The following is a 26,460-nucleotide window of genomic DNA, read 5'->3' as shown; positions in this document are numbered from 1 at the left end:
CATTTTGATATTTTAGCTCAAGTTTTTACCTAGGTCAGTGAAATGCAAACTGTAGATAAATATTTTATAGTAGCAAAATATACTCTTTCATAGATATCAAATATAACCTGTATACACAGATTCCTAAAGTTTTCCAAATACTGTTTTTGTCTATTCATATATAAAGAAGAGTCCAGAACAGAATCAACAAATGATCAGTTTCAGGATACAAATTTTCAAAAATATTCCAGAATTTCAATCTTCATCTCTGCCCATGGACAAACTGTGGCTTTTTTCCAACCCAAAATTTATTAAGATTTATGAGTAAAGAAAATATTACATCTTAAGTTATTACTCATCAGTAGCACTGGAATACATATTTACATTTTTTATTTGAAGTCTTCAGAACTTCAGTTCTACAACTGGGCAACATATCCATAAGTGTTTCATAAACTTTCAAACACGTATTTATACAGATATTTTTGCATATATATATATTCATATAAAAATATTTCTGAGACCCAAGAACTGAGAATAGTCAAAAGGACATTATTGCTACATTTCCATATTTACAAAACAAGTGTGTAAAACCATTCAGAACAATAAGCCACTGCAAAATAAGTTTTGAAAGACCCTAAATTATAAAAATATAAATTTCAAGTACACAACAAAAAGAAATCTCTTTCAGCGAAGGGCCCATGAAGTACCAAGACATCTACAATTATAACACCTAGTAGCTTTCAAAGTCAGCACACTACAAAATAACTTTCATAGCATTAAAATGAGAATGCTTAACAACAAAAATACATAAGAACTCCTCCAAACAACTGGCTAACTTTGGAAAGGTGCAATAGCTTAAGTCCAGTGCAAATGAGTATTTTAAGATTGACAAATTTAAGTATAATCCAAACGTGCTTATATAAAGAGTGAAGATGAGTGGCATTCAATATAACCTATAGGCTGTACTACCAGTGTCAATATTTACAAGTATCTTCTATTTGGGCAATTAGTTACACAACAAAAATAAATGTAAATACCATTAAGAACCTGGTAGTTTAAGTTTAAATAAGAGAGTGCCTAAGTGCATTGTAAATAAATAGATACTTAACCAGTACTTTGTCTCCTAAATGCTTCTTTACTGATTTGTCCATGAGGAAAACACAGAAAGAGAAGAACTAGCAATATTTCTGCTGGGAAAATGAGGGGTCCTTTGGATACTGAAGCACAGACTTAGGCTCAAAGCTAGTATTTTTTTTAGGCGCAATATACATTGACCCCATATCCACATGCCTGCAGAACAAAGCTGAAGCAGCTACACAAAGATCCAGTGTTTGCCAGTTAACAAACTTCTCTTCTTTCAAGTGTTCCCCTAACATAAGACAGATGGAAAGATAAAGGGCATTTGAACACATGCTCTGGGACTGTGGTAGGGGGCTCTCACGGCCAATCTAATTAAAGAACCCGGAACATCTTGTGTATCAGCATCCCTGCACTGAAAAACAGTAGCAGAGGGCTTTAACTAAAGCTTAAATGAGCTTTACTTAAAACGCCCCCGCTGCCATTTTCAAGCTCAGGGATGCAGATATGTGAGACGCTGGAGTCTGCTGGAGCACGGTAATCACCACACTCCAGCAGACTCTATTAATATATGTCATTTCAGCATGTTGGAGGCTGCTTGTGTATAAGTGCTCAAAGTGACTGAGAAGAAAGCCCTTCCCAGGTTGTGGTACGTATATAGATCCATCTGTGGAAAAGTTGCACCCATGTAGGAAAGGCTAAACAAGGAGAGCTGTTTTTCAAATAAGGCAAAACAATGACTGCCTCTCCTTATGATATGTAATCTACTTGAAAAGCCTTCTCTGAGTCCTGATCAAATTGCTAGGATTAGGCAGAGAGAGGACCTTATTTACATTTGTGTGCCTACTTTTAGATACAAACATTAGCTCTGCACTCGCTTGCACCCCTTAATATTATGCTTCTTGCCTGAAATGAAAAAAAAACCTGTGTGAAACAAGAACTGGGAGGATCCCCAAGGAGGAGGTGGAAGGATCTGCAATAATCACCTTCCTCCAGGTGTTCAGAAATGCAAAGTCCTTTAGTGGTACAGCAGCTACACAAACTCTGTGTTCATTTTAACTCTGTCCTATGAACAGAAGGTACCCTCTTCTCATTTGACTTCTAATCAAGAATATCTGCCAGTGACATTTTTAGGTCTGGGAGTTGCAGAAACAAGCAACTATTTGCATTGATTTCTAAAAGTTGGCCAAAAAAAATACTAATTGGACAATGTATATTAGCTTTCCTAGCACAGATCTAGAGGACTGTTTAATAGTTGGGCTAGCTTCTAACTGACTAGTTCCAAACCGAGGTTGAGGATTCAGACTTTTTTTTGAATTTGGTTCTCTGCTGCAAAATACACACAGAATAGCAAAATATATACAGCTCCATTCAATGCTACAACAATAGCTGTAACCATGCTGGGTGAACTACGTTTATGTACAATGGTGTGTGGTAAAGTACAGTATTACAGCAACATTTCCACTATCCAGTGGTAAGGAGAGAAGAGAAATGATTAAAGTAACCTTGTCTTCCTCCACTTCAAAATAAGAGCAGCTGTGCCATTTGGGACACTTTCTTTCCAGATGCCCCATTTCATTTCAAGCATCTTCACGTACCAGGAGGGGCTGAGTTGATGAAGAACTGCTGCCCACAGAATTAATCCTCACAGAGTGATCTGCAAGATGTCCTTGACTGGCAAATTTTGCTGGAAGGTTTGAGTAAGCCTGTAGAACACAAGTGGTATTATCATAATTTCACTGCCACCTGCCAGTATTTCACCTGTTTCCTTCAAAGAATCAGAGTACATCCTTGCCGTTAGTATTCCTGTTTTACCACATGCCATGGTGACAGGTATCCAGCAGAAATATTTTCTTGTAAAATTTAAGAACATACTGAAGCAGAATTTGAAAGTGCTTGTGTTTAAAATGATTCAGAAGCTCAAAACTCACTTATTAAAATGACACGAGGTTTTTAAACAAAGAACAAAAGCATGAAATGGACGTTATCTTTGAAAATCCCTGCCATTAAATATTCAGATTGCTCTTCACATTTTTGCCTTTGTTTCAGTAATCCTTGAAGCTTGCCTAAATGTTAAAGGAAGCAACTGGACACTGGAAGAAGCAGTTTCATCTTTTCTTAAATGATTAGGGCATCACTTACAATGGACCAGAACAAAGCACCTAAAATTTTCAGGAATGCATTCTGGCTTTGTACTCCAGCTTCAGGACCATCTGGTCACTTGCTCCTTAAGTGCAGCTTAATAAGATATTCCCCACAGAGCAAGAGCCACATTTCTAAAATGCCCTATTTTCTATGTTACTACTTTTGTCCAATTATCCACCTAAAATGGTATTCCAGGCACAGGCCTAGGAGATGTAAGCAGAGCAAGGTGCCAGTTTGGCAACACTTGATTTCCAAGATGACAGACACTATACAAGTAAAACACAGAGAAAAGAACAAATCAGAGAGTCTGAAAAGTTAAAAAAGCAAGAAACCTTTGTCTTGAAAATGCTTCACTGAGTAAAGATTAAGCTCCATTTTCATGGTTGCTGCACCAGAATATTTTTCTGTATTTTATGATATGAATACATCCTATTTTATGACATCTACAAAACCACCATATTTTCAAAACATTAAAACTATACTCTTTTAACTTTTATTTATGTTATGTTATGCCTCTACATAATGCTTAGAAAGTGATATGACCGTGCCATTTGGAAACGAATGACAGAAAAATGAGAAAGTCATGTGGTCATCCAAGCAAACAAAATTTACAGTCAAAAGTATATAAATTAAATGTTGTGTAAGAGTGATACTGTAGTCCAGAAATCATGTAAGGTGGTCCAGAAATCATATAAGAGGCAAGGATTTCTTAGGATGATTTCTTTTATTGGACCAACTATGTAGTTAGGATAAAGTTCAAATGTAAGATTCTTCCTTATGTTTGACAGATATATGGTGCCTGGCTTCCTGTGATCAGAGGCCTGAGGAAGAATGTCTTGCATTTGAAAGCTTGTCTAACTTTATCCCAACTACATAGCTGGTTCAATAAAAGATATCACCCTAAGAAACCAGTGCCTCTTGCATAAATTGAAAGGACACTAAAGATAGAATCACGTTCCCCTTAGTGTATCTAAGTGGCAGTTTTCTATCTGTTTTTGGTTTAGCTTTATGTTCTGGAAGTAAGTGTGCAGGTGTGGACTGAGCACATGCAGTAAGGATACACACTGGCTATCTACATGTGTGCATAACTGAGCATAAGTACCCCCCCAACAAAAACACAGAGAGAGAAGGGGGTCCTCCACCTTCAAACCTAGTAGCTGAGTGGTTTAAGGCTGAGCCACTGCTCCTGCATTTCAGTCATTGGATAAAATGAATGGAGAGCAGCACAGTGTCCATTCCATTAGGGACAATGGCCTACTCCCTTCAAAGGCAACAGCCTTACATCACCATGGGCTGCACCCTCCCAGTGCAAAAAGAGCGCTGGAGAAGGATCTTGATGATGCCTAACCTTAGGTGTCATGGTTATAGCATGTGTTGGGAAGTCAGAGAGATGCAGGTTCAAACTCCTCTGGGCAAGGGGGCCAAGAAACAAGGTCTCCAGCTTCTTGGGCAAATGCCCCAACAACTCAATTATTGTAGCTAAATCATGGAAGTATCTCCTCCGCACAAAATCCTGGTTTTCTGGCTAGCTATATTTTCATAAATTAGAGATAAATGTGTGTACAGAATGCGCTTATGTACATATATGCACATAACTGTGAGGCCAGTATGTGGGCTGATGTGAATACTTAGTTTTTGTATGCTCACTTCTGTGTCCACACTGCTACTTGTGCATAAGTGCCAAAAATGCCAGTTATGCAGGTAGAAAGCTTTGTACCACTATGATGCAGAAAGGGAAATAGAATATTACCCTCCCTCTCCCCACCCCCCTGATCTTTTCAGAATCTTGACTAAATCATACTGGATTTTGAGGAACTTATTATTATGGACTGAGTGCCAATCTGGAGGCTCATACTTACACAACGAGTATTATCTGATAGCTGCTGCTCAATTAGCTGCACAATTTGCTTAAATGTTGGTCGCTGTAAAGGATCAGCATCCCAGCAACTCTTCATTATCTCATACCTGTAAGTATATTAAATGAAATATTATTGACTGGGCAATTCCATGAGAAATACCTTTTTATTTAAACTATTATTATTTGTGGATAATAAAACTGAGGTCTGATACAAGCAATTTCAGCTTAACTATGTTTCTAATTTGGTTTATATAAAGCTATTCATAAAAAATTAGTCACAGTACAAATGGTGGCACCAGCACATTCAGTCGTGAATGAAAAGCACTCAATACTTCAGTAGTCCTTAGGCAAAAATATCTTTCACAGCAATGGACATTCTGCATATAGAGTAGTTACATCACAACATCTTTCCTATTTAAAAATAATCTCCAGTATCAAATCATTTGAAAACTTTTAACTACATAATTAAGATTAATTTAAGTTGTTGAAAAAATTAAAACAACTAAAAAAAAATAAAAACACCCCAAAACACATCCTAAGATGCATTAGCTTGAATCAGGAAGGTTTGTTCCCTGAATTGCAAGACTGCTTTGTGGATTAACAGTGGTAGTTGTTCTCTCACATTTCAACTGGTGCGCATTCTGGACTAAACATTCTGTATCCTTCCTTGATCATCTTATAAAACTTGGAGTCCACAGGCATTCCAGGGTAGGGGCTGCTTCCTGTCAATACAACATGTGACTAATCAATACCAATTGATTAATATTCTTGATTATAAAATGAGGAATAAAAGCTAGTTGAAAAAAGCTTAGTACCCATGAAATCAATAAGTACTTTACCTAAAGAAAACAGTTCCCAAAGTAAGATTCCGTACGACCAGACATCGCTCTCAAAGGTGTAAACACAGTTGAAAATACTTTCAGGTGCCATCCACTTTACTGGTAGTCGAGCCTTTATAGGGGATGAGGGCAAAAAATAAATTAGACAAGAAGGTAAGAAAACTTAAAAATATAAATTACTTAAAGGTAGATGATGCTTTTTAGGTGTTACTGAAAAAAAAATCCCTCTGCAAGTCACGAGAACAGGAATGCTGTATAGAAATGGATTCATCTTTGTACAAGTTTGTTTACACTTAACATGGTTCCTTACACTCTGTTTTGTGTGTCCTAGCTGCACAATTGTTATATAGTTGTTTTTCTGTATACTGTGTGATTTCCAGAATATATATTTAAATGGAAGACAGCAAATCAGTAAAAGATTTGTAAAAATACGATATGGTGATTTCAAATAGTTATTCACTGAATATGCAAATCTCAGTTTGGTTTGGCTATTACATGCATGCTGATTATGTCACCTCCTCAGATGTTTCAGTATGTTAGCAAACACCCAAGGTAGCTTCTTTAGCTCCTCATTGGAGCAGGAAAACCTGAACATTCACATTAAAATATATATATGCATTTGTATTTTGTCTACTCATATTAATGCGCATACTCTCTCCCCTAGAATACTAAATGCTGGAAAGGAAGAAGTTAAATGAAAAGCTGAAAACCCTTTCCCCCATTCCTTTGACTGATTTCCTTCTCTCTCTGTATACCAGTTTCACTCTGGTTCCCAGAGTTTGTATCTGTAGGGGGAGAATCCCAGCCCCTTCCTTCTAGGTCAGCTTTGAAACAGTGTATACAAAATATATTATAATTATATTGTAAGGAAAAGCCTTTATTTCGTGTACAGAAAGGAAGCAGGAGGAGGAGGGAAAAAAGAGGTAAATGCAAAAGGCAGGAAAAATAAAAAGGAAAATGAAAGCTAATACTCTTTGCCAGTTGTTTAACACTACAAGTGATTTGAAGAATATCTGGTGTGAGACGAGAGAGGTAATTTGAGTTTACCAAGTAACATTTATAATGAAAGTATTTAGACTTTGAGGGAGGAAAAGGAAGGAAACCTATGACACAGGAGCTGGATCTGGCTCATCAAGTGATTTCATGCAACTCATGGAACTCAGACATTGGCAGTGGTGAAGTCAGGCACTGGAAAAACAAGCAGCAGTAGCTGGGTTGTGAACAGTAAACTACCGTATTTTTCGGACCATAAGACGCACTTTTTTCCCCCCAAAAGTGGGGGGAAAACGAGGGTGCGTCTTATGGTCCGAAGGTGTGTGTCCCAGGGAGACGGGGCAGAGCTTGCCCGCAGAGGCGGCGGAGCCCGAGCGGGACACCCGCTGCTTGTTTATGCCGTGTCCCGGGGAGACGGGGCGGAGCTCGCCCGCGGAGGCGGCGGAGCCCAAGCGGGACATCCGCCGCTTGTTTACACCGGAAGCCGGCGCCCGTGCCGGTGGCCGGGAGCCGGCAATAAAAATGGCCGGCCACCGGCACACATAGTCTCTCCTGCCATAAAAACTGGGTGCGTCTTATGGTCAGGAGCGTCTTATGGTCCGAAAAATACGGTACCTTGAACAGAGCTGCATAATGCTGGCCTGTTGTGCCTAAAAGGTTTTGGACTCCCGTGTAGCTAGTCAGAAAAAAAGTGGCTTTCAGCACTGTCTGTATTCCCAACATGGTTTAAGATCAGATCAGACACAGGTAGCCCACAGCCCTGGCTTCCCCAGGCAGCTGCATCCTATCCTCCTCCTCCTCTGATCCACTTAGTCTAAGAAAAATCCTATTGTCAGGCAACCTAAACCATAGTCTAGACAATCAATATTTAATTACTGACCATCTCACAAGCTGTTGGCCTGTACTTAAAAATCCTAGCTGCATTGAGTAACCAAGGAGAGCCTGAGCTGATGCTGAAAAGTAAAGCTACCTTTTCAGTTTAGTTTCTGTGTAAATCCCACAGAGCAGCTCTCATTCAACCTGCCATTTTCCAGCACTGCTCCGTGGACTCAGTTGCATCCTGTGCTGAACTTTGGTAACAGCACATATGGGTAGGACAGAGATGGTGGTGGGAACAACAAATACAGAGTAATAGCTATTGGTATGGCTAGTCAACTTTAAAGCCACCATGGATAACAAATCCACAGCATCTGAGCAAATCACAAGGAAGACAATTCCTAGTAGGATGCTTTAGTTTAAACTTATATGAACTCAATTCTCTCTCATTTCTACTTAGGTCCCTTTACTGCTCTGGCAATAATTTGTGTCCCCATGTTAATGTCTCTTTATACTGCCATGAAAGTATCTTAGCGTAACTAAGAATTGCCCAAAGTGAGTTTTCAAACTTTTCTTTATTGGTCTAGATATAACATTTCTTTCCAACCCATATCTGTGATACAGATTATATACTGTGTGTTACCATTTATAGGTTAAAATATGTTTTTTGCTAACCTCAGAATGTGTAACCAATGAAAATCAAACTTGTTTCCACTTCCCACTTTGTGTACTACCACACTTGAATAAAGTTTCAGTTGTCTGAATGATGTTTAAAACAAAGCAAACATCAGGCAACTCAAATTTCAGAATATTTTTCTAACAATAAATTATTTTAGAAATGAGCAAAAGAAATGCAATACCACTAAGTTTAGAAGATTTTCAAATAAATGCCTTTGGACACTTTTACTCTAGGACTACTTTATTGGTATAGGAATATGTGAAATTATACTGGTGAAGCTGCAGCTACACCAAAAAAAGCTGTGTTTTTTACCATTATAGAAAAAACAACCCTTTGAATGAAACACTATATGAATAAAAACACACTTTGCCAATATAGTTGCACATACACTAGAAGCTTCTGTTGGCACTGCTATCTGGACACTGACACACCCCCTCATAACCACGACAAGCCAAAACATGTTGAAAAAAAATGAGAAGGGTAAATACGTACTGAAACTGAGATGTTCTGGAAATTAGAATAAGTTTGAACACTTCCTCATTGAGAATAGCTGGAATAAATATTATGTACTTACATTTCCTTTGACCACATAATTCGAGTCATTCCTGATATCTCTAGCAAGGCCAAAGTCACAAATTTTTGTGATGCGACCATGAGTGAGAAGAATGTTTCTTGCTGCCAAGTCCCTGTGTATGCACTAGGGTAGAAGAAATAAATAAAACCTCTGATTATTTTGTCACATGTTCAGTAGCTTTTTTTCAGAACTGCTACTTGAGCATGCATTTTCCTGGATACACTTTTATTTAGTTATGCATAATAATACAAACTGAAAGTTATTTTAGTCTTAGGTACAAACTCAGATAGCTAGGAATTAGTGCCTAATATCCTTTATTATATTGGAAGGAGCATGTGCAGTACTTTCCATAGTGAAACTTGCCTATGTATTCCCATAGAAATAGTTGTTTTCTGTTCCTTAAAGCTTTCTTAAAGTTCTATATTTTCAGCTACAATTTAGTGTTTGCTCCAAGCCAATATTCCAACTACATTTTCTAACCTATGACAAGTGGGGAAAAAACAGTTTACCTTCCAAGAAAAAAAACTTTATTTTATATATGTATAAAATACCCCATGCATATGTGAAGCCATAGCGCATCACATAGGCAGTGAGGATTACAGCCCAGCAACATAGAGAGCTGCGTGCAGCTGGTAAGTCTGTTGTGTTGGTAGGGGAGGGGAGAGGGAAGGGTAATGGGGATGCAGATCAAAGCCCCAGCGGTGACGGAGGGAGTGGGGTTGGGGTGCGGGACAGACCTGTGGGGAGGAGGGGCAGCTCCCTCTGCTGCATGCATTCTGGGATGGCATGGGGGGGAGGGCACAGATCTGCATGGGGCAGGGCAGGTGGCTGCTGTGGGCTAGGGCCTAGGCTGCACTAGGTTCTTCCCAGCAGAGGCTGGGCTGGGCTGTGTTTGGGACAGGGCAGGCAGCAGCACTGGGAGGGAGGGTTGGGGGACTACAGTGAATTTTGGGGTAGCTGCAGCACTCCCCCCATAACCCTCTCCCAGCGCTGCCACCACCCGCCCCAAACGTGGCCTGGCCCAGTCCCCACCAGGAAGAGCCCAGAGCAGCCTTGGCCCCAGCCTGCAGTGGCAGCCCACCTCACCCCATGCAGATCCAGGGGGCACATGCCCCCATGCCCTCCTGGGGTGCGTGCACCAGCAGTTGCCCCCCCACTTCCCTGTGCCCCCTGGATGAGCTGTGGCTCCGTCCTGTGCCCCACCCCACCCTGCTTGGGCAGTGCCTGCCGCAGCCCCAGCCCCACTCTCCCCACCCCCGACCCTTCCTTTCCCCTCCCCCTCAACAGACGTACCAGCTAGACATTGTTCTTCAAGCTGCCTAGCTGCATATTGGAAATCTGATCAGTATTGGCCCCAAAAATTCTATTGGTGCACCCCTATATATTTATATACATTTTAAAATAGCTTCCATGACTCAGGAGAATGTGATGAAAACTTGAAATATGGCAGAAACAGGGGTTAAAAATTTCAAAAGCACTTAAATAGCTCAGGCATTGGGATTCCATTTTAAAAAAATTAGTTGGGACCAGATAATCCTGTAGGTGGCTAAACAGATGCTAGATGAAGTTGAGGCATCTAAGACATGAAGACTGATCCAGACTGACCCCACTCAGTAATCACAAAACCATTTAGGTGCCTATATTATTAAGTGCCTATATCTTGAACTGAAAAGACCTGTACAACTGTGTTTTCTCAAAAGCAACCCAGATGGGCCATGTAAGCACCTCTTATGTGCAGCTGGCAAGGGAGAGCATGGAGGGAGACAAGGCTTTAAAAAGTTCTCTTCTCATATAATAGTACGCGTGCCTGGAATGATTTAAAGTGCATACAATGGAGGACACAGCTATCTAGCCACATGGTGAAACGTCTTAATTTCTTCATTTTTCTTTCAAAACTACAGTATAAGGAATGCCATTATAAAAATTACTTAAGAATAACATTAAGGTTGACATATGAAGCAGCCCAAGGTTTAAAAATGACAATTTAAGGTTGACTTTTGGATGTTCATCATGGAAACTATCTTTAATTATGTGGGGATCTATTATTTTTCCCACAGGACCACTGCCTCATTCACACCACAATCTAACAAAGTATTTCACTTCGTATGTGCTGCATTAAGAACGTAAGGAGTCCCAGTGAAGCAGGAATGTGAAGAAACAGTCTGGAGTTAAAAGTACTCCTGCCGAAGAGAATGGAAGATTCATTACTAGATGAGGAGAAATAGTCTTGTAGTTAAGACAATATGCTCCAATGAGGAATTCCATCCCTGTCTCTGCCATAGACACATTCTTTCATCTCAGCTTTGTAATGTATAATGGATATTATACTACTCTATGAATTCACACTAATGCTGTGAGATCAGATTCATTAATGTCTCTCATATATGCAGATCCTGTAGTGATGAATGTCAACAAGAAGGCTATATATGGAAAGAAAACATTTCATATTCACTGCAGGTTATGGGCTGATTTTCTTCAAATGGTTTCTGTGGGGCTACTCAATGAGGAGAATGAAGAGAAATAATAAGCAGACACTACGCACAGAGCCGTGTCTATCCAGTGCACAGGATGAGATGGGGTCCTGAATATACACATTAAACCCTGCATTGTAATGTGTATACATAAGGATCTATGAAAAAAACGATTAAGGTTGGAAAGTGGACCAGTGTGCTTTTAAAGTTGGGTTATTCAAAAGCAGCACCCAAGAGTCTTTAATGCTGCACCCACTGATGTCAATGGAAGTTTTACCATTGATTTCAACAAGGGCAGAACTGGCCCAATATTTGGTGTTTCTGAAAGTTCCATTCTCAATATGGGCTTCTTGGTTTGCTTTATGGGTTTTTTTAATTACAGAGATTTTTTAAAAATATCATATTAATATTTACTTGAATCTTTCTAGATTTTACCTTTCTAAAATGATTAGAGGCTTGGGAAGCAAGACTTATGAAAAGAGACCAAAAAAACTAGGGTTATTTAGTCTGGAGAAGAAAAGACTGAAGCAGGATTTGAGAACAGCTTTCAAAAACTGGAAGGGCAATGATAGCCCTTTTGCTGTGCCTGGAGCAGACTGGAGCAATGGTCCCAAACTGCAGCAAGGGAAATTGAGGCAGGAGATTACAAAGAACTTTCTGATTAAGGGTGGTCAAGCATCGAAAGAGACTACCTAAAGAAGTTGGGAATTTCAACCTTTGGAAATTTTCAAGAGGAGGTTAGATAGACACTGGGCTGGGATGGTTTGGTCAGGGATGATCCTACTTTGACCAGTGGTAGATTAGAAGACATCATGAGGTCCCTTCCACTTTCCTATAATCCTGCACAGCAATGTAAAACTGGCAGTGTTCTCCTGGGCCATTGAGCAGTCAGACCTCTGTTCATCTCTCCTCCAACCAGTCTTTAATTTGTAATTGTTTAGGGATGCCATGGTTTAGAGTAAGTGTTCTGAAGCATTCAGCATTTTACTTCATTTTGGAGGGATAGTCACCTTTCAGGATTGGATTAATTCATAAAATCCATTCATTCAAAAATGCTGATTCTAAGCTACAGAGGCCCCACAAAACTTCTGTATGGTTTGTGCAGCATCCAATGGCAAAGAAACCAGGTGGAGCTTTAATTAGACCAGCTAAGTGCTCCAGAGAAGAAAGCACAGGCTGAAGACCAGAATCCTGAGCCCAAACTTGAAGTAGCTACTAGGGCTGTGCAGAGCAGGTAATATTTGATGCGACATCCGTGTCAAATATTACCAGGTTCCGCTTCAATTTGCCGTCCACTTTGAGTCGAAGCTCAGTTGAATATTCGAGCTGCTTCAACTTCCCCATAGGCTATAATGGGGAAGGTCGAAGCAGGCTATAACTTTGGCATTTCTTGTCTGAGCTTGATGAAATTTGCAGGAATGGTAGCTCCTGAGGAACCCACAAAATGCACTAAGTTTCAACAAGATAGATTTAGGGGGTTCGGAGAAACAGCACCCCAAATTCTTGAGAGAGAACCTCCTGTGACTTCTGTGTTGAAAGCCACAGGGAGCTCAAAGCTACAGGCTTGCTAGCCCCTGAGGAGCCCACAAAGCCTGCCAACTTTCACGGTGATAGGTGCAGAGGTTTGGGGGAAACTGCACCTTAGGCCGCTGACAGACAAAACTCGTGGTCCAGATGGAACGAGGAGGGTGGCACCCGGACCTTGGGGAAGCCCAGCAGCGGGAGGTTCACCTTGAGGAACAGCAGCTGCACCACCAAACCAGGATCCAAGCAGGAGCAGTGGGGTGTCACAACATCTGCAGCCATGCTGAACACCCTCTCGCTTGGCACACTGGTCGGTGGACAGGACAGGTATTCCCGGGCAACTGTGGCCAAATCCAGCCACATCGGGCTGCGGGTTGCCCAGTAGGCCAAGGGGTTGCAGTCCAGGGGCTCCACAGGTCTGTCTGCCTGATCCTGGGGTCTGGTGGGTCTGGACCCCCCCTAATGTCTGCCATGGCCTTAGCCCTTATTGGCAGCACCTGTGGTGGAGAGGAAGACTGGCTCGTGGATGGCAGGCTGGGCTCAGGCAGTGGATACCCCTGTCCCACTTCCCCCCACCTCTGCCGTTCCGCCTCCGTCACTTTGTTAATAAGTACCTCCCTCCAGTGACTCAGTGTCTCGCTGCCACATACGGTGCCCTTCACACTTGGGTCACAGATGGCGGCCAGCAAATGCACTGTGTTGGACTCCAAGGCCTCAAGCCTTTTCCTAAGGCCCTCCTTCAGCCGCCTCACCAGTGCCTGCTCATCTGGTGAAAGCGGCCTGCCCCAGTCAGGAACGTTGGCCCCCAGGAAGCTCTCCATTTGGCTGCAGAGCTCCTTCATTATGGGGACCACCTGGCTGAGGAAGGCATCAGCAGCACTGAGGGTCTCAGTGGCCTCAAGGAAGGGCTTGAGGACCAGCAAGATCTGGGAGATGGCATCCCACTCAGCTTTGGTCAGGGGGCCGCTGATCCCAATCTCCCCAAGCAAGGCCAGCTCATGGATGGCCTTCTGTTGCTCCACCAGCCTCTCGAGCATCCACCGAGTCTCCATGCCCTGGTTAATTCTGTGCTGTGGGACATTTAGCTCTGCTTGTTTGTCCTGCAGCATCTTGCCCCCCTTGGTGCTCCAATGGAAGTAGCCTGCCACCTTCCTGCATCTGAAAACGAGCTGCTGGTGTTGCTGGAGCCATCACTGGCAGCCCTGTCCCCCTCCAAGGCACCTCTCACAATCAGATGTAAATTGTGTGCCACACAGCGAATACCAGCAAAGTTGGCATCACGGACTGCCTTGACCATATTGGCCCCATTGTTGGTGACCATCAAGCCATGGGTGAGCTCAGCCTGCCCAATGCCCAGCCACCCCTGCACCATGCGGTTCATGGCCCCCCTTATCTCTGCTGCTGTGTGGGACTCTTCCATCACCTTGTTGTGAAGGAGAGCCCACCTATGGCCTGACTGGCCACACCAGTGCCCTGTGAGGGAGAGGTAGGCATGATCTCCACCCCGGCTGCTCCAGATGTCTGAGGTGAAGTGTATGGTCACCTGCGGACCTGCCTTGTGCCGCTCCTCCCTCAAGCACTCCCTGCATGCATCATATAGGGAGGGCACCACCGTCCTGCTGAAGGTGGTACATGAGGGCACCTGGTAGGATGGAGCCAGCAGTGCCAGGAGCCACCTGAACCCTGGCCACTCAACAAAGGTGAAGGGCCGGCCATCCAGAGCAAGCATCTCCCCAGTGCTCTGGGTGACCTTGCTCGTGTCTGCAACTGGTCCCTTTTGCCCCCAGTGTTCCAGGGTGCCCTGCCTCTGCTGTGGGGGGGATGGGGGTGTGGAGTGAGCGGGGCTGGTTCTGTGGCAAAGGGGTGGTACCTGTGGAAATGATTCAGCATCCCCGAGGTGGTCATGCACTTTGTTCCCTTGCCCTGGCTGATTTTGGCTCGGCAGTGCATGCAGATAGCAAACGCGGGATCATCTGCCAACTCATAATGATCCCAGACCATGCTAGTACTAGGCCTTTCCCTCTGGCATGCGGGTGCATCTGTGGATGCTGCTGAACTTTCCCCCTCTTCAGCAGTCAGAGACACAGCAAAAGAAAGAGAGGATTCAGCTGAGCCACTTGCCTTCACCTGTACAGAGGCACCTTCTGAAGTGCCTTCTGGGAAAGACCTTGTGGCTTGAAAGGAAAAAACCTGAGGGGTGTCGAGCACAAACTCGACTGATTCTCCCTCCTTCCCAAGAACTTCCCTTGCCAGGGCACTGAGATCCAGATCCAGCGCCAGCTCTTCTGGCACTGGAAGGCTCAGCATCGGTAGTGGCACAGGGGTGCAGTGCGCTGCTGTGCTGGTTGCAGTTATGGTGGGAGAGGTTGTGGCTGCTGTGTCTGGACATAAGAGTCTCAGGCACAGGCAGTGGCTCTGGTGGCACTGCTGCTCCCCTCTCTTTACTGCTTGTAGCAGCCTCATCCCTTGTAGCGGGAGGAAAGAGGCTGCATCTGAGTTTGATGGGGGGAGAAACTGCAGCTCTCCCGCTTGCAACCCCCCTTGCTCCCCTTCATGCAGGCTGGCCAGTGTGGCCACCTGCCTTTCCACCCCACTTCGTAATGTGTTCCTTCGTATGTAAACTGGAAACTCGAAGTGTGCTGTGCGCCGCAGATTAGATTTCTGGATGTTATGTAAATGTGTTTGTGTGTGTAGATAATATATTGAGAAGCATTGGTGTGGTGGAAAGAATGAATGATGTATAAAAAAAATATATAAACTAAATTCCTATATATATATTAGATCCTAGGTTACTACTAACCCTATCCAATATAAGCATAAACTAACATGAAAAGTAGTTATAAAATAAAAGCACCAAGTTCTCAGAAATCCCTGTTGCTAGCATTGCAAGTAGGGAATCTGTTGAAGATCAGGGCTTCCAGCCATCGTGGTCTGACGCAGAGGTGCTGGAGAACACCAGCAGCTCAGAAACTGACCCCAAGGCAGAAAAACTGCTGCCTTTTATGCATTTTCTTTGGCCTTCCCCCAGGGCTGGGGTTGGAAGGGACCTCAGAGAATGCTGACAAGTCACTGGCCAGTCACGCGTCAGTCATGAAAGCACTCCTTCCCCCTCTCCCCTTACTTTCCTTCCCCCCGCCAGGGAATCCAGTATAGGCGCTGTTAATATTCAACTTCTGGTATTCGATTCAACAGCTATTTGACCAGCTGCTATTCAACTTGACTTTCACTTTTCAGGGTTGAATATCCTGAATATTTGTTGAATCGAATATTAAGTCGAAGCTTTGCACAGCCCTAGTAGCTACCGCATAATTATTACTGTAGAGCAAGTGCTATAGAAACAGAAACATATCAGCCACTCTAAAGACACAGAGCTGGTGCGTGTGGATAAATTGAACAGAAGTTTTCAACTCCTTCAGCCAAATCCCTCCCATGTCAGATAGCTCTGTTCTATGGTACACAAAAGAGGGGCTGCAATTCCCATTATCTTGAGTAGTAGATAGGCAACTATTCTCTTGCATTACACACCAGTGAAGTAAACCTGAAGGACAAGTCATTCTAACCAGAACAGCACTTTTCAGTGCAAAATTATGGATTAGCACTGTCATTATGTTAAGAAAAGTGCAGATGCTTACTATCACTCACATTCACAACTTACATTTTTTGAGGCCAGGAAGCTCATGCCCTTTGCTACCTGGTAAGAAAAACTTAACAGATCTTCAACATCAAGTGCCAGTTCATCATCTTCCAGCATAGCAAGGGTAACATCACGATCAATATATGCTCCTAAATGATACAGATGCAAACAACTTATATGTAGGCTAGTTATAATTGCTTAGAAATACATTTGGTATGCCTTTAGCAAAATTGTGGTACTAGATGAATACATAATCTCAAGCCATATAAACACCAACTGCCAGAGGGAAAAAATAAAATGCGACCCATTCTAAAACGGAGAAAAATATAAATCTGCTTTATTGTTTTATTATCATTATTGTTAACCCTGGTTACACTGAACTAGGGCTTTAACTAAGCACATTAAGTGAAAAAAAAAATTGCAAATTGAAAAAAAGAAAAAAAAAATCTGTACTCTTAATTTTTGGAAAAATGTCCCGGCTACATACTTACCTGACTTCCTTGATCTTTTTTTCTCAGCATTTGGTGGAACTGCATAAGAGACTCCTGGTTTCATGTCCATGTATTCATTGATGATATCACTGTAGGGACAAAAGTGACTTTAGCACAAAAACGTTTAAGAACAAATCTGAATATAGCATTTGACAATGATTTAACACTGAATTAATAGTTTTTTATGGAAGAAAAACAATCATATATAGAAAGTGATGAGATTTGACATAGATTGCAAGGGTATACCTAAAGAAATTAAACAGTTCTCAAAATTAGGAGTTTGATTCAGATTAGAACCCAAATGTTTGGCATCTATCTTTTTCATAGCTAATGCAGAGTCCGAAATAAAAAGGGATAGGTGTTTCAGATGACACTCTAATGATTTCTTTTTAAACTCAGCATAGCTTCTCTCACTGTGTTTTGGTAGTTCTAGTGACAAAAGCTAACTGAATACTGAAGAAGTCCCAAATGTTAGTTGGGTTACAAGCCCACTTAGATCTTTGCCAGTTTCTGTACGTTTTTAAAATGAGTCTTCCTTCCTTGCATGTAATTCAAAGATACGGATTCTAATACCATATGTTTGTAATGTGGATCTAAGAACATTTTTTGGAAAGCTGAGTATAATTTCATTTAATATATTTTAAAATTGTACAAACACAAGTAAAAATCAATTTGAACTGCACAAATACCTTTTATCCAAAATTATCTAGTTACTTTATAAAGAATCCAAGTTCAACCTCATGCCAAACCTGGGGGGTAGTTAAGAGACATATACCAAAAACTTTATCCACCAGTGAAATGCTGCCTTCCGGGGTGTTAAAGAGTTGCAAGGTGACAGCACACAGCAACACTAGAATCTGGCAGAATTCAAGGTTAAACCTCGATCTTTTTACAAATATACACTCAAGTAGTGCAATTCTGTTTTCTGAGAGCCTTGCTACATATTGTATTCTGAGCTGCTCAGATGTTGATTTGTGTTAATGCTTGTTCCAGTTTGGAGCAAACCTTCTGACTGTCCCTCACCTGCATAGCTGTGACTTGCCACTAGAGGGTTGGAGCGCCAAAACAGACTCCTACCTCTGCTCTGTGAGCACGAGAGAGAGAGATGGGTTGGGTTTGGGGTGAGGAAAAGGAGGAGGTAGCAGGAACATGAAGCTGAGAGGTGGAGAGTTAGTGGGATGGTGGTGGGTAATGAAATGGGAGGTGGAAAGGAAATCGGGGTGGGGAAAGGGTGATGAAATGAAGAAGTCAGCCATTTAAGGGATAAAATTAAAAAGGAAAAAAAAAAAGAGAATTTAAAAAGAAATAAAGAGGCAGTAAATTAAAGTAGGCCTCGTGTTTTAATAAATTGGGATTTAGGACTGGGGTGCGTGCGGTGTTGGTTGTGCTTCCTACAGTGGCTGGGAGGTAGGAGGCGTGAGAGAAGGTACTTTTGGGGAGCAACTGCCCCTGCCCTAGGAAGAAAGTGTCAGCTCATGGGGACCTGATCTGGCCCCCAGCCTTGTTGCCCCCTCACCCCTTGGAAATAGGAAAGTCACACCCCCAGGGATGGGAGGGGAAGCTGGCTTGGTGCCAGAACTACCACCTGGCCAACAGAGTTTAGGGGGTAGAAAGTTTGTCCACACAAAACAGGAGGGTGGGGGACAGGACACTGCATCCTGGGATGTTGTGGAGCAGTGTTTCTCAACCTTTTAAGTAGCAAGTACCCCCTAACTTCTGAAAATGTTAATAAGTATCCCAACACTCAATATTCCAGGGGATTTCATATTTACAGACTAATGTGTGCCATACGTTGGAAGAAAGGTTGTATATATATAAGGCCATGATATGACAAATGTCTGATCTGGTATGGGTAGGGTTGATTGTTTTACATCGGGGTGCACAACTCAAGTATGTACCTGGGCTAGAGGTGATGTTGGCCAAAGCTAGGAGGCCTGAACCTAGTGCCACGCAAAGCATGGCACACCAAATTATTACTGGGGAATGTAAAGTGCCGTGCAATGCAGAACGCACCAAATTTTTTGCCATAGTTTTGAGAGGAAAAGACGAAAAGAGGGAGAGAGAGAGAGAGAGTGTTGGGGTACCTGTGTACCTCCTGCCTGTGTCTCGCGTGCCTCCAGGGGTACATGTACCACAGGTTGAGAAACTATGTTGTAGAGGACTGCAACCTGGGTGGCTCATTTGTGGGGAGTGGCCACACGTTAATGGGACATAAGCTGGGTAATATGGAGCAGAGCTAAACTTGCCCTAAAGTCATGTAATTTTAAGCTGTCTAAAGTAAGCTTAATATTAGCTCTTGGTGTTAACATGTGGACAATCCAAGGGTTAAGAGGTCCAGGATTTGCCTAAAATTAGTGTGTAATAAGGCCCTATGTGAGTCTACAGATGGCACCTGCAGGAGCACATATCACCATCCCCATGCTTAAAAATGGCGGCAGGGCCACTTTAACTAAAGCTTATTCAATGCAGTAGTTACCATGCTGCAGCAGACTCGATTAATCAAGCTTGCTCTGACATGCTGCAATTGCAACATGTCAGAACAGCCTTGCCGCTCATGTATCGGTGCCCAAAGAGTTTACCAGCAAACAGACAGAAAGCAACCACAAAATAATGTGAGAGAGAGTTGATAGTTGGGGAACCCCTAATGTCAAAATGGTGATACGTGTTGTCCTGTCACAACATTTAGTGAGATTTAACACAACTTTTCCCAAATACATAAAGGAATCATTTTTTGATGTGAAAAGCCATTGTGACTGCAGGAACTCATGATAATGCAGAATATAACACTATAGCATGAAGCAAACTGGTCATTTAAGTTGTGAAATAATAATTTGCAATGATAAACTGTAACTATAAAAAAGGTGGATGGTTAGAGCCAAGGAACAGAATGAAATATTCAATTTGATGAAGTAAAAATGAAAGTGTGTATAGTAATTTAGATTATAACCTTAAAAACCTTTATAGCCTTATTACATTGTAAAGGTGTACTTATTTTTAATGGTAGAGTAAGAATGATGTAGCTGTAATGGTCCAGAAATCATTCAAGAAGCAAGGACTTCTTAGAGTCCTATCTGTTTGACCAACTGTATAGCTGGGACAAAGTTAGACAAGTTTTTGAATGCAAGACTTTGTTTTTCAGGAGATTTTTAATGGGATTATTCTTTCAAATGCACTCAATCTTGAAAAAATACCACAGAACAAGCCTGTTGTGATTTGCTTTATGAAGTCATCTTTGATTTCCCCCATCTCTGAACTTTCTGACAATACATTTGCATGATGGCAGATCATCCTTACCAGGAAGGCTCTTTTTTATTCAGAAGGTTCTCGTAAACTGCGGTTACTGCATGTTCATCATGCTTTGGGCAAATAAATGAATCCCGTTTTCTTCTCAGAAAATTCAGAAGATCACCATAGCAGCAATATTCTGTAATGACCAGAGTGGGACCTACAGATGCAGGAATTTAAAAAGCAGGTGAGTTTTGCTGTAAGAGTTAAAAACCTTATGCAAAAATACAAGTTGTCCTTTAAGTTATGCCATTGCAGTACTGCCTAGACATGAAAGTCAAAGAAAAGTCACACCAACAGTTTCTCCATTCACAGACTAGTAACTATTGTCCAATTAAAACTATGTCATTCCCAATTAATTTTTCCCCATCAATAGCATTGCATTATATAAAAATTAAACAAATAAGTCTTTTTTTCCCTTCCTCACGTGATAATGTTTTTGGCCAGACACATCTGTTTGATTTTGTTCACTTCCTGAAGGAAGTTATTTGTTCCAAATGTTAGAGTAATTCAAGCTTTAGACATTAATCCTTTTGATTCACTTCTGTTTACAGTAGAGCTTCACACTCCTTCAGTAGTGTTTTGGAAATGATGTAGTGTTATATTCAGCAGTATAATAGGAAAAATCATTCAAATAGAACAGCCTGCTGAGACAGAAAACTACATTGCACTAGATCTTAGAATATTAAAATTAAATTTGAAAGGGGAATTAAGTCATCTACAGAATGGATGTTTATAGATTAAATATATATTTTCTGAATGAATAACTGCAGCTATGACACTTGAATATGTAAACACACTGCCCATTATTTCATTTGTAGGATTATTCTGTACCAATGCATTCAAATCTGAATGGTTTCACATAAGATTAATCATTATGGAGTTCGTATTAGCACAGGCTACGGTTAAAATTACATTAGGATTTTCATTATAGTCATGCTATTTTCAAATGCTTATAACTTACAAAATCCTCATGTACCAACTCAACCTAGAAATTTTGCTTTATGGTACACTTGAGTAACATCCCTTCACCATTCAGTTCATGAACATACTCAATGTTTTGCATATACATTGAGCTCTAGATTTGCCAAGGTTCTGTTCTTGGGGGGAAAATAATATTAATAATAAAACCCAGAAAGTCTCCAAACCTTAAGGTACGAATTCAGATGCACTGAAGTAAAGAGATGGTAGATCATATATATTTAGCTATATTGTACACAAGCTTTGGTTCTTTTGTTGATTTTTATGTGCATATGTTAATGTTCTTATATTCTTAAATATATACTGTTTTTGCCTGAATCCAAGATGACTTTGAATTTAAGATGACTCCCCTCCCCAATAATTACGTTCTATATGTGGAACATTTATAAATTTATTATAACTTTCGATGTATAGAATCTAATTATCACAGGATCATCTTAAATTTATCACTCACTGCTGCAGTGGGGAAAGCAGTGGTAGGAGGCATGCAGTACAGGGCGGGTGGGGAGGGGGACAAAGTGGGGAGCACGCAGTGGGGGTGGGCAGGCAGCCTACTTGACCCTTTTCCCTCCTTGCAGTATCCCCCTTCCCATGGTGCCTGTGCCCCTGCCACTTGCCCCCCGTAGTCTCTTCCCCCCACCTGCTCCCCACAATCTCTGTCATCCACCTGCTCCCCACAACCTCTGCCAACCACAGCTCCTGCTGCCCCACACAGCCTTTTCCCCAACCTGTTCCATGTACTTGATGCATTTCCAGGAGGGAATGGAGCCAGGGCTGGCCCAACACTAAGCAGCAGGGAAGGGGGAAGGAGAGAGGGGAGAGAAGCTATGGAGAGCAGGTAGAGGGCAGCTGGCTGCTGCAGCACTGACTATGGCCCTGATATGGGGTTAGGGCCAGAGCCAGAATCACAGCAGCCTCCCTGAATTCAAGACAAGGGGCTCTGCCTCCACTCCATGTTGAAAGGGGGAAAAGAAACTTGTCTTGGATTCAAGTAAATATGGTGAAAATGTTCCGGGTGTGCAATGTAGACAATTTGCTTGCTTAGAGATCCTTCCTTTTCCACAACTTTGTCTGATATGTGTTTAGGGCTTATAACTTCACCATTTCACTAACAATTTTTTTTTGAAGTTTCAATAGATTATTTCAGAAATGTAGTAGCTACCTGTGCCAGTTCTATCATAGGTACTAATGAATAACCAATTTTAACATCTGTCTTATTTTTGAAAGCTAACGTTACTGAAAACAATGTATACCGCACATTTTGTGAGGAAAAGGTTTGTTATGAAGAAAATATTATAGGTACTAATTCAATGATGTTCATGAAATTGGTGGGCCATGTCAACAAAAAAAACAACCTTTGTTTCTATGAACAGTTACCATTTTTTAAACATGGACTAAAATCAGGAACAGAAATCTCAGAAGAGACATTTAAAAGTTACTGCAGAGCAGGAATCTGATTTCAGCGGTCTAGTCCTGGTACTTAACACCACTCAGGAATCACCAGGTCTCTTCTTCTGACAATACAGAAGTTTTAAAACATCAGTAATTTGGTTGCTAACTCTACCTCCAATAGTGCAAGCTCCAAGAAGATTCACGATATTAATGTGGTTACCAAGGTAACTCAGAACTTTCAATTCAGACATTAAGGCTTCTCTTTCCGTTAAATGGGCACTTGCTGAAATGAGAAACATGTTGTTCAGCAAATTAAGCATCTAAACATCTAAGAGAAGTTAGAAAAAAACCACTAAGTACATAGCAAAAACTTACGCTTGAGCATTTTTACTGCTACTGTCATTGCAGCATCAGATTTAAACAGGCCATATGCAGTAGCCTCAACAACTTTTCCAAAAGCTCCAGCACCAAGAGTTTTACCTAATTAATGCCAGACAAAATAGCTTATTACAATCTTGAAAAGTTTTTCATGGTTCTCTTTATGTTTTAAAACCCCCACAGTGCTAGATAAATGAATCCACTTAAGCCTACTTTGTTAACAAGAACTACTTGAAGGCAAGAAATAATTTCTTCAAATTGCATGCAAAGTTAGCAATCATTGGTCATGCCAGCACAACAAACTTGCTGAGCCTGGTAGGGATGCCCTCAAATCAGATGTACTGCTCCTGGTGGGTTGCCTCCTAAGCCAGAAAAAATATAGCCAAGTCCAGGCAGCAGCTCTGTTGGCAGGATGCAGGCAAACAGCTACACTACGTCTAGTGTAAGAAGCAACCTGCCAGAACAACACAAGATGACTGAGCAGGGCCACTGTTGGGTACAGCAATTTTACTATGTAGACATGGCTATTCTTCTACAGTTAACTATTTACATTTTATTGATGGCAGTCGCCATGCTTGACATGGTCTCATTTTACAGTGTTTGAAAAATTCATATTAAACACTCACTCAGGAAAATAAATTTGAACTAACCAAAACTCAGTCGATTTCTAGGAAATTCCCACTTGTGGTCATAAGGAAGCTGTGTTGGGTCTATATAAACATAGTTGTTTCCATTTATTTCTTCCACAACTTTCCACTGAACTTCATATTTGGGTTTCTGGGGGAAGGGGAAGAAGAAAGAAAAAGAATTGCCATCTCATCACAAAACCTCTCACAAAATGATCCAGTAAAATGAGTGTACACATCTGATTTTACCTGGAGATATTTGTACACAAGAATCACTACTACGATGCACATCAGTCCTGCTGCTACTCCAAACCCTATCAGTAAAGGAGTAAAAAGGGTATGTGTATTGGTTTGTTCTAGAAAAAGACAAAGGAAATTCAGTTTAAACACTGAGCAAGAAATCCAACATTTAAAGGTTAATCAAATGTCAAATGGTATTCCCTTGGGAATATTCACTGTACTTAAGCCCACAGGATTTATGCATCCCCTTTCTCCTGGAGGTGGAGTATCAAAACCACCACCACTCTGAATGGACAGAGGTCTGAAAAACCACTGGTTGTGGCTGGTGGCATGAGGTACTGCTGTAGAGCAACCTTGAGGTATTTTTTTGCCTTGAATATGAGTCATTTGTTTCTTTACCATTCTTAGTCCTTTTCATTTAGGAAAGATTAAATCAGAATCAATTAAACTCAGGGTTCCTACATAGCAGCAAAAAGTTCTACTGTAGGCCACTGAGGTTCTTCCTGTTATGTGTAGTTTTAAAAATAGGATCTGAATCAAATTTGTTTCAAGGCAAAGCTTGTAATGCAACATTTTCATAAGAATATTGGTTTCTTAATTAATTCAGTGGCTGATATGCTCTCTACAACACATGTGCTGCAAGCAAAATAACAGCAAAGCATTTGTTTTTTGCAAAAAATAAATCAATCAAGAATATATGCATGCTGTAAATGTTACATCTTTTGGTGTTTCTGCTTTTACAAAACCACAGTTTCTCCTGGGCTACTATGGAAGCCCAGAGTCAGTGGCACTTTCTAACCAGTGTATTTACGGAATACTATTTTTCTTCAATATTTTTATTATAGTAGCACCTAAAGGTTCCAAGTCAGGGCCCCAGTATGTTAGGCACCATCCAAACATATAATAGATGTCAGCCCCTCCCAGAAAGAGGCTGTGTCCTGAACAGACTGGAAAGGCCGCAAATGGACAAGAAAGGTGAAGTAGTCTGTACAACATTATGCAGCAAGTCAGTGACAGATCCAGAAACAGAAGCCAAGTTTTCAAGCTGGGATGCTCTTCATTAGACAACACTGTCTCTATATTAGAATAAGTGTTGTTAGCTAACAGACCCCAGTTTTAAACTTCTGAAAGGTTATAATAAAGAGCCAAGCATTTAAGAATTACTATTAATCTTTTTATAGGCAGAAAATGTAGTTTACTACCTAATATAATAAAGGGCTTAATCTGTCTGTCTGTCTGTAATGCTTTTGCTCAAGTGTGCATGCACCACCAAGATAAGGTAACTATATGTCTGGGTTTCCCCAGACGTGTCCCCGCTCTTTTTAAGCCCTCTGATCACTCTCTGGGCAGGTTCTTCAGGATATCCCTTTGCTCCAGGGGTGGGAGCAGGGAGAGAGTGATTGCAGGCAGCAGGGAGCACATATGGACCTGCCTGCAGCTGCAGAGGCACGCAGACCCATACGGTGCTCCCTGCTGACTCCAATCGTCTCCCTGTCTCCCACCCCAGAAGCACAGAAAAAAACCCCAGACATTTGGTCAGCACAGAGGGAGCGGGGGCTGCAGTTGAGACAAGCAGGAGGGAGGGGAGGGTTGTTGGTTCTCCAGTGGGGGAAAGGGGCAGGGGGCAGCAAGGAGCTGTGGCCAAGCGGCAGTGCAGGCGCCGGTGCTGGTGCTTGTGCTTGGAGGGGCTGAGTGGCCAGGACCTGCTGCCCGGGGAGGGCAGAGAGGGGGAAGGGGCTGTGGCCCACAAGCCTCCCCTCCTCTTCCCTCCAGTCCATGCTGGGGTCGGACACTCTCTGCTGTTGCCTGTGTGAATTGGAGCTGCTGCACTCCTGCCTGGGCAGGATGGGGACAGCTGGGGTCCCTCTGGTAGGGCTGGGGGGCTGCAGGTCAGCAGTGAGAGGTACGGGAGCTATGGCTTGTGGGCTGGGAATGCAGCACCAAGGGGCTGTGGGTCGGGAGTGAGGGGCACCATCAAGGCCCAGGGGGACAGGGTACTGCAGTTTGATGAGTGAGGGTCACTGGTAGAGCTGGGGTCAGTGGGTTGGGAATGAGGTGCAGTTGCAGGGATGAGGGGCTGTGGGTTGGGGGTGTGAGGCACAAGTCAGGGGCATCCCCAGGGATAGGGGGTGGGGGACTGTGGTTTGGGTATGAGGGTGCCATCAGGGCCCCAGATGGCAGGGAATTGAAGTTTGTAAGTGAGGGGGGCACTGGCAGGGCTGGGATCAGTGGGCTGGGAGTGAGGGGCAGCAGCACAGCTGGGGAGGCTATGGCTTGGCAGTGAGGGGCAACAGAATGGGCAGGGGCAGGGCCACCCTGCGGGGCCGGCCAGGTAAATACTCCTTTGAAATCTGTCATTCATGGCAGGCAATTGGCCTGTATTATCATATACTCAGCCTCTATACCAGAAAAATTATTGTGGTAGAAAAGCTTGAAATACACAGGCAATGCATTTCATATATGGGTCCTATAATAACT

At 42.3% G+C, this 26,460-nt stretch overlaps 1 protein-coding gene across 2 annotated transcripts in view; it reads right to left on the bottom strand.

Moving 5' to 3' along the window:
- Nucleotides 1–274: 274 nt before the first annotated feature.
- Nucleotides 275–26,460, bottom strand: part of KIT (KIT proto-oncogene, receptor tyrosine kinase) — an 83,249-nt gene continuing 57,063 nt past the window's right edge. For both annotated transcript variants that reach the window (XM_090035940.1, XM_090035941.1), the window contains exons 10-21: nt 23,992–24,098; nt 23,767–23,893; nt 23,114–23,218; nt 22,911–23,021; nt 20,375–20,525; nt 17,081–17,169; nt 16,611–16,738; nt 8,961–9,083; nt 5,899–6,010; nt 5,682–5,781; nt 5,061–5,166; nt 275–2,762 (exon numbers count right to left, since the gene is read on the bottom strand). In XM_090035940.1, the coding sequence (XP_089892066.1) occupies nt 2,637–2,762; nt 5,061–5,166; nt 5,682–5,781; nt 5,899–6,010; nt 8,961–9,083; nt 16,611–16,738; nt 17,081–17,169; nt 20,375–20,525; nt 22,911–23,021; nt 23,114–23,218; nt 23,767–23,893; nt 23,992–24,098 (1,385 nt within the window). In that variant the 3' untranslated portion in view covers nt 275–2,636. The remainder of the gene's footprint in view (nt 2,763–5,060; nt 5,167–5,681; nt 5,782–5,898; nt 6,011–8,960; nt 9,084–16,610; nt 16,739–17,080; nt 17,170–20,374; nt 20,526–22,910; nt 23,022–23,113; nt 23,219–23,766; nt 23,894–23,991; nt 24,099–26,460) is intronic.

This window comes from Crocodylus siamensis, chromosome 2 (assembly GCF_052110815.1).
Source record: "Crocodylus siamensis isolate JL-2025a chromosome 2, ASM5211081v1, whole genome shotgun sequence".
In the NCBI taxonomy this organism is placed as follows: Eukaryota; Metazoa; Chordata; order Crocodylia; family Crocodylidae; genus Crocodylus; species Crocodylus siamensis.
The sequence above is the reverse complement of the archived record's forward strand: the minus strand, read 5'-3'. Positions and strand labels throughout refer to the sequence as shown.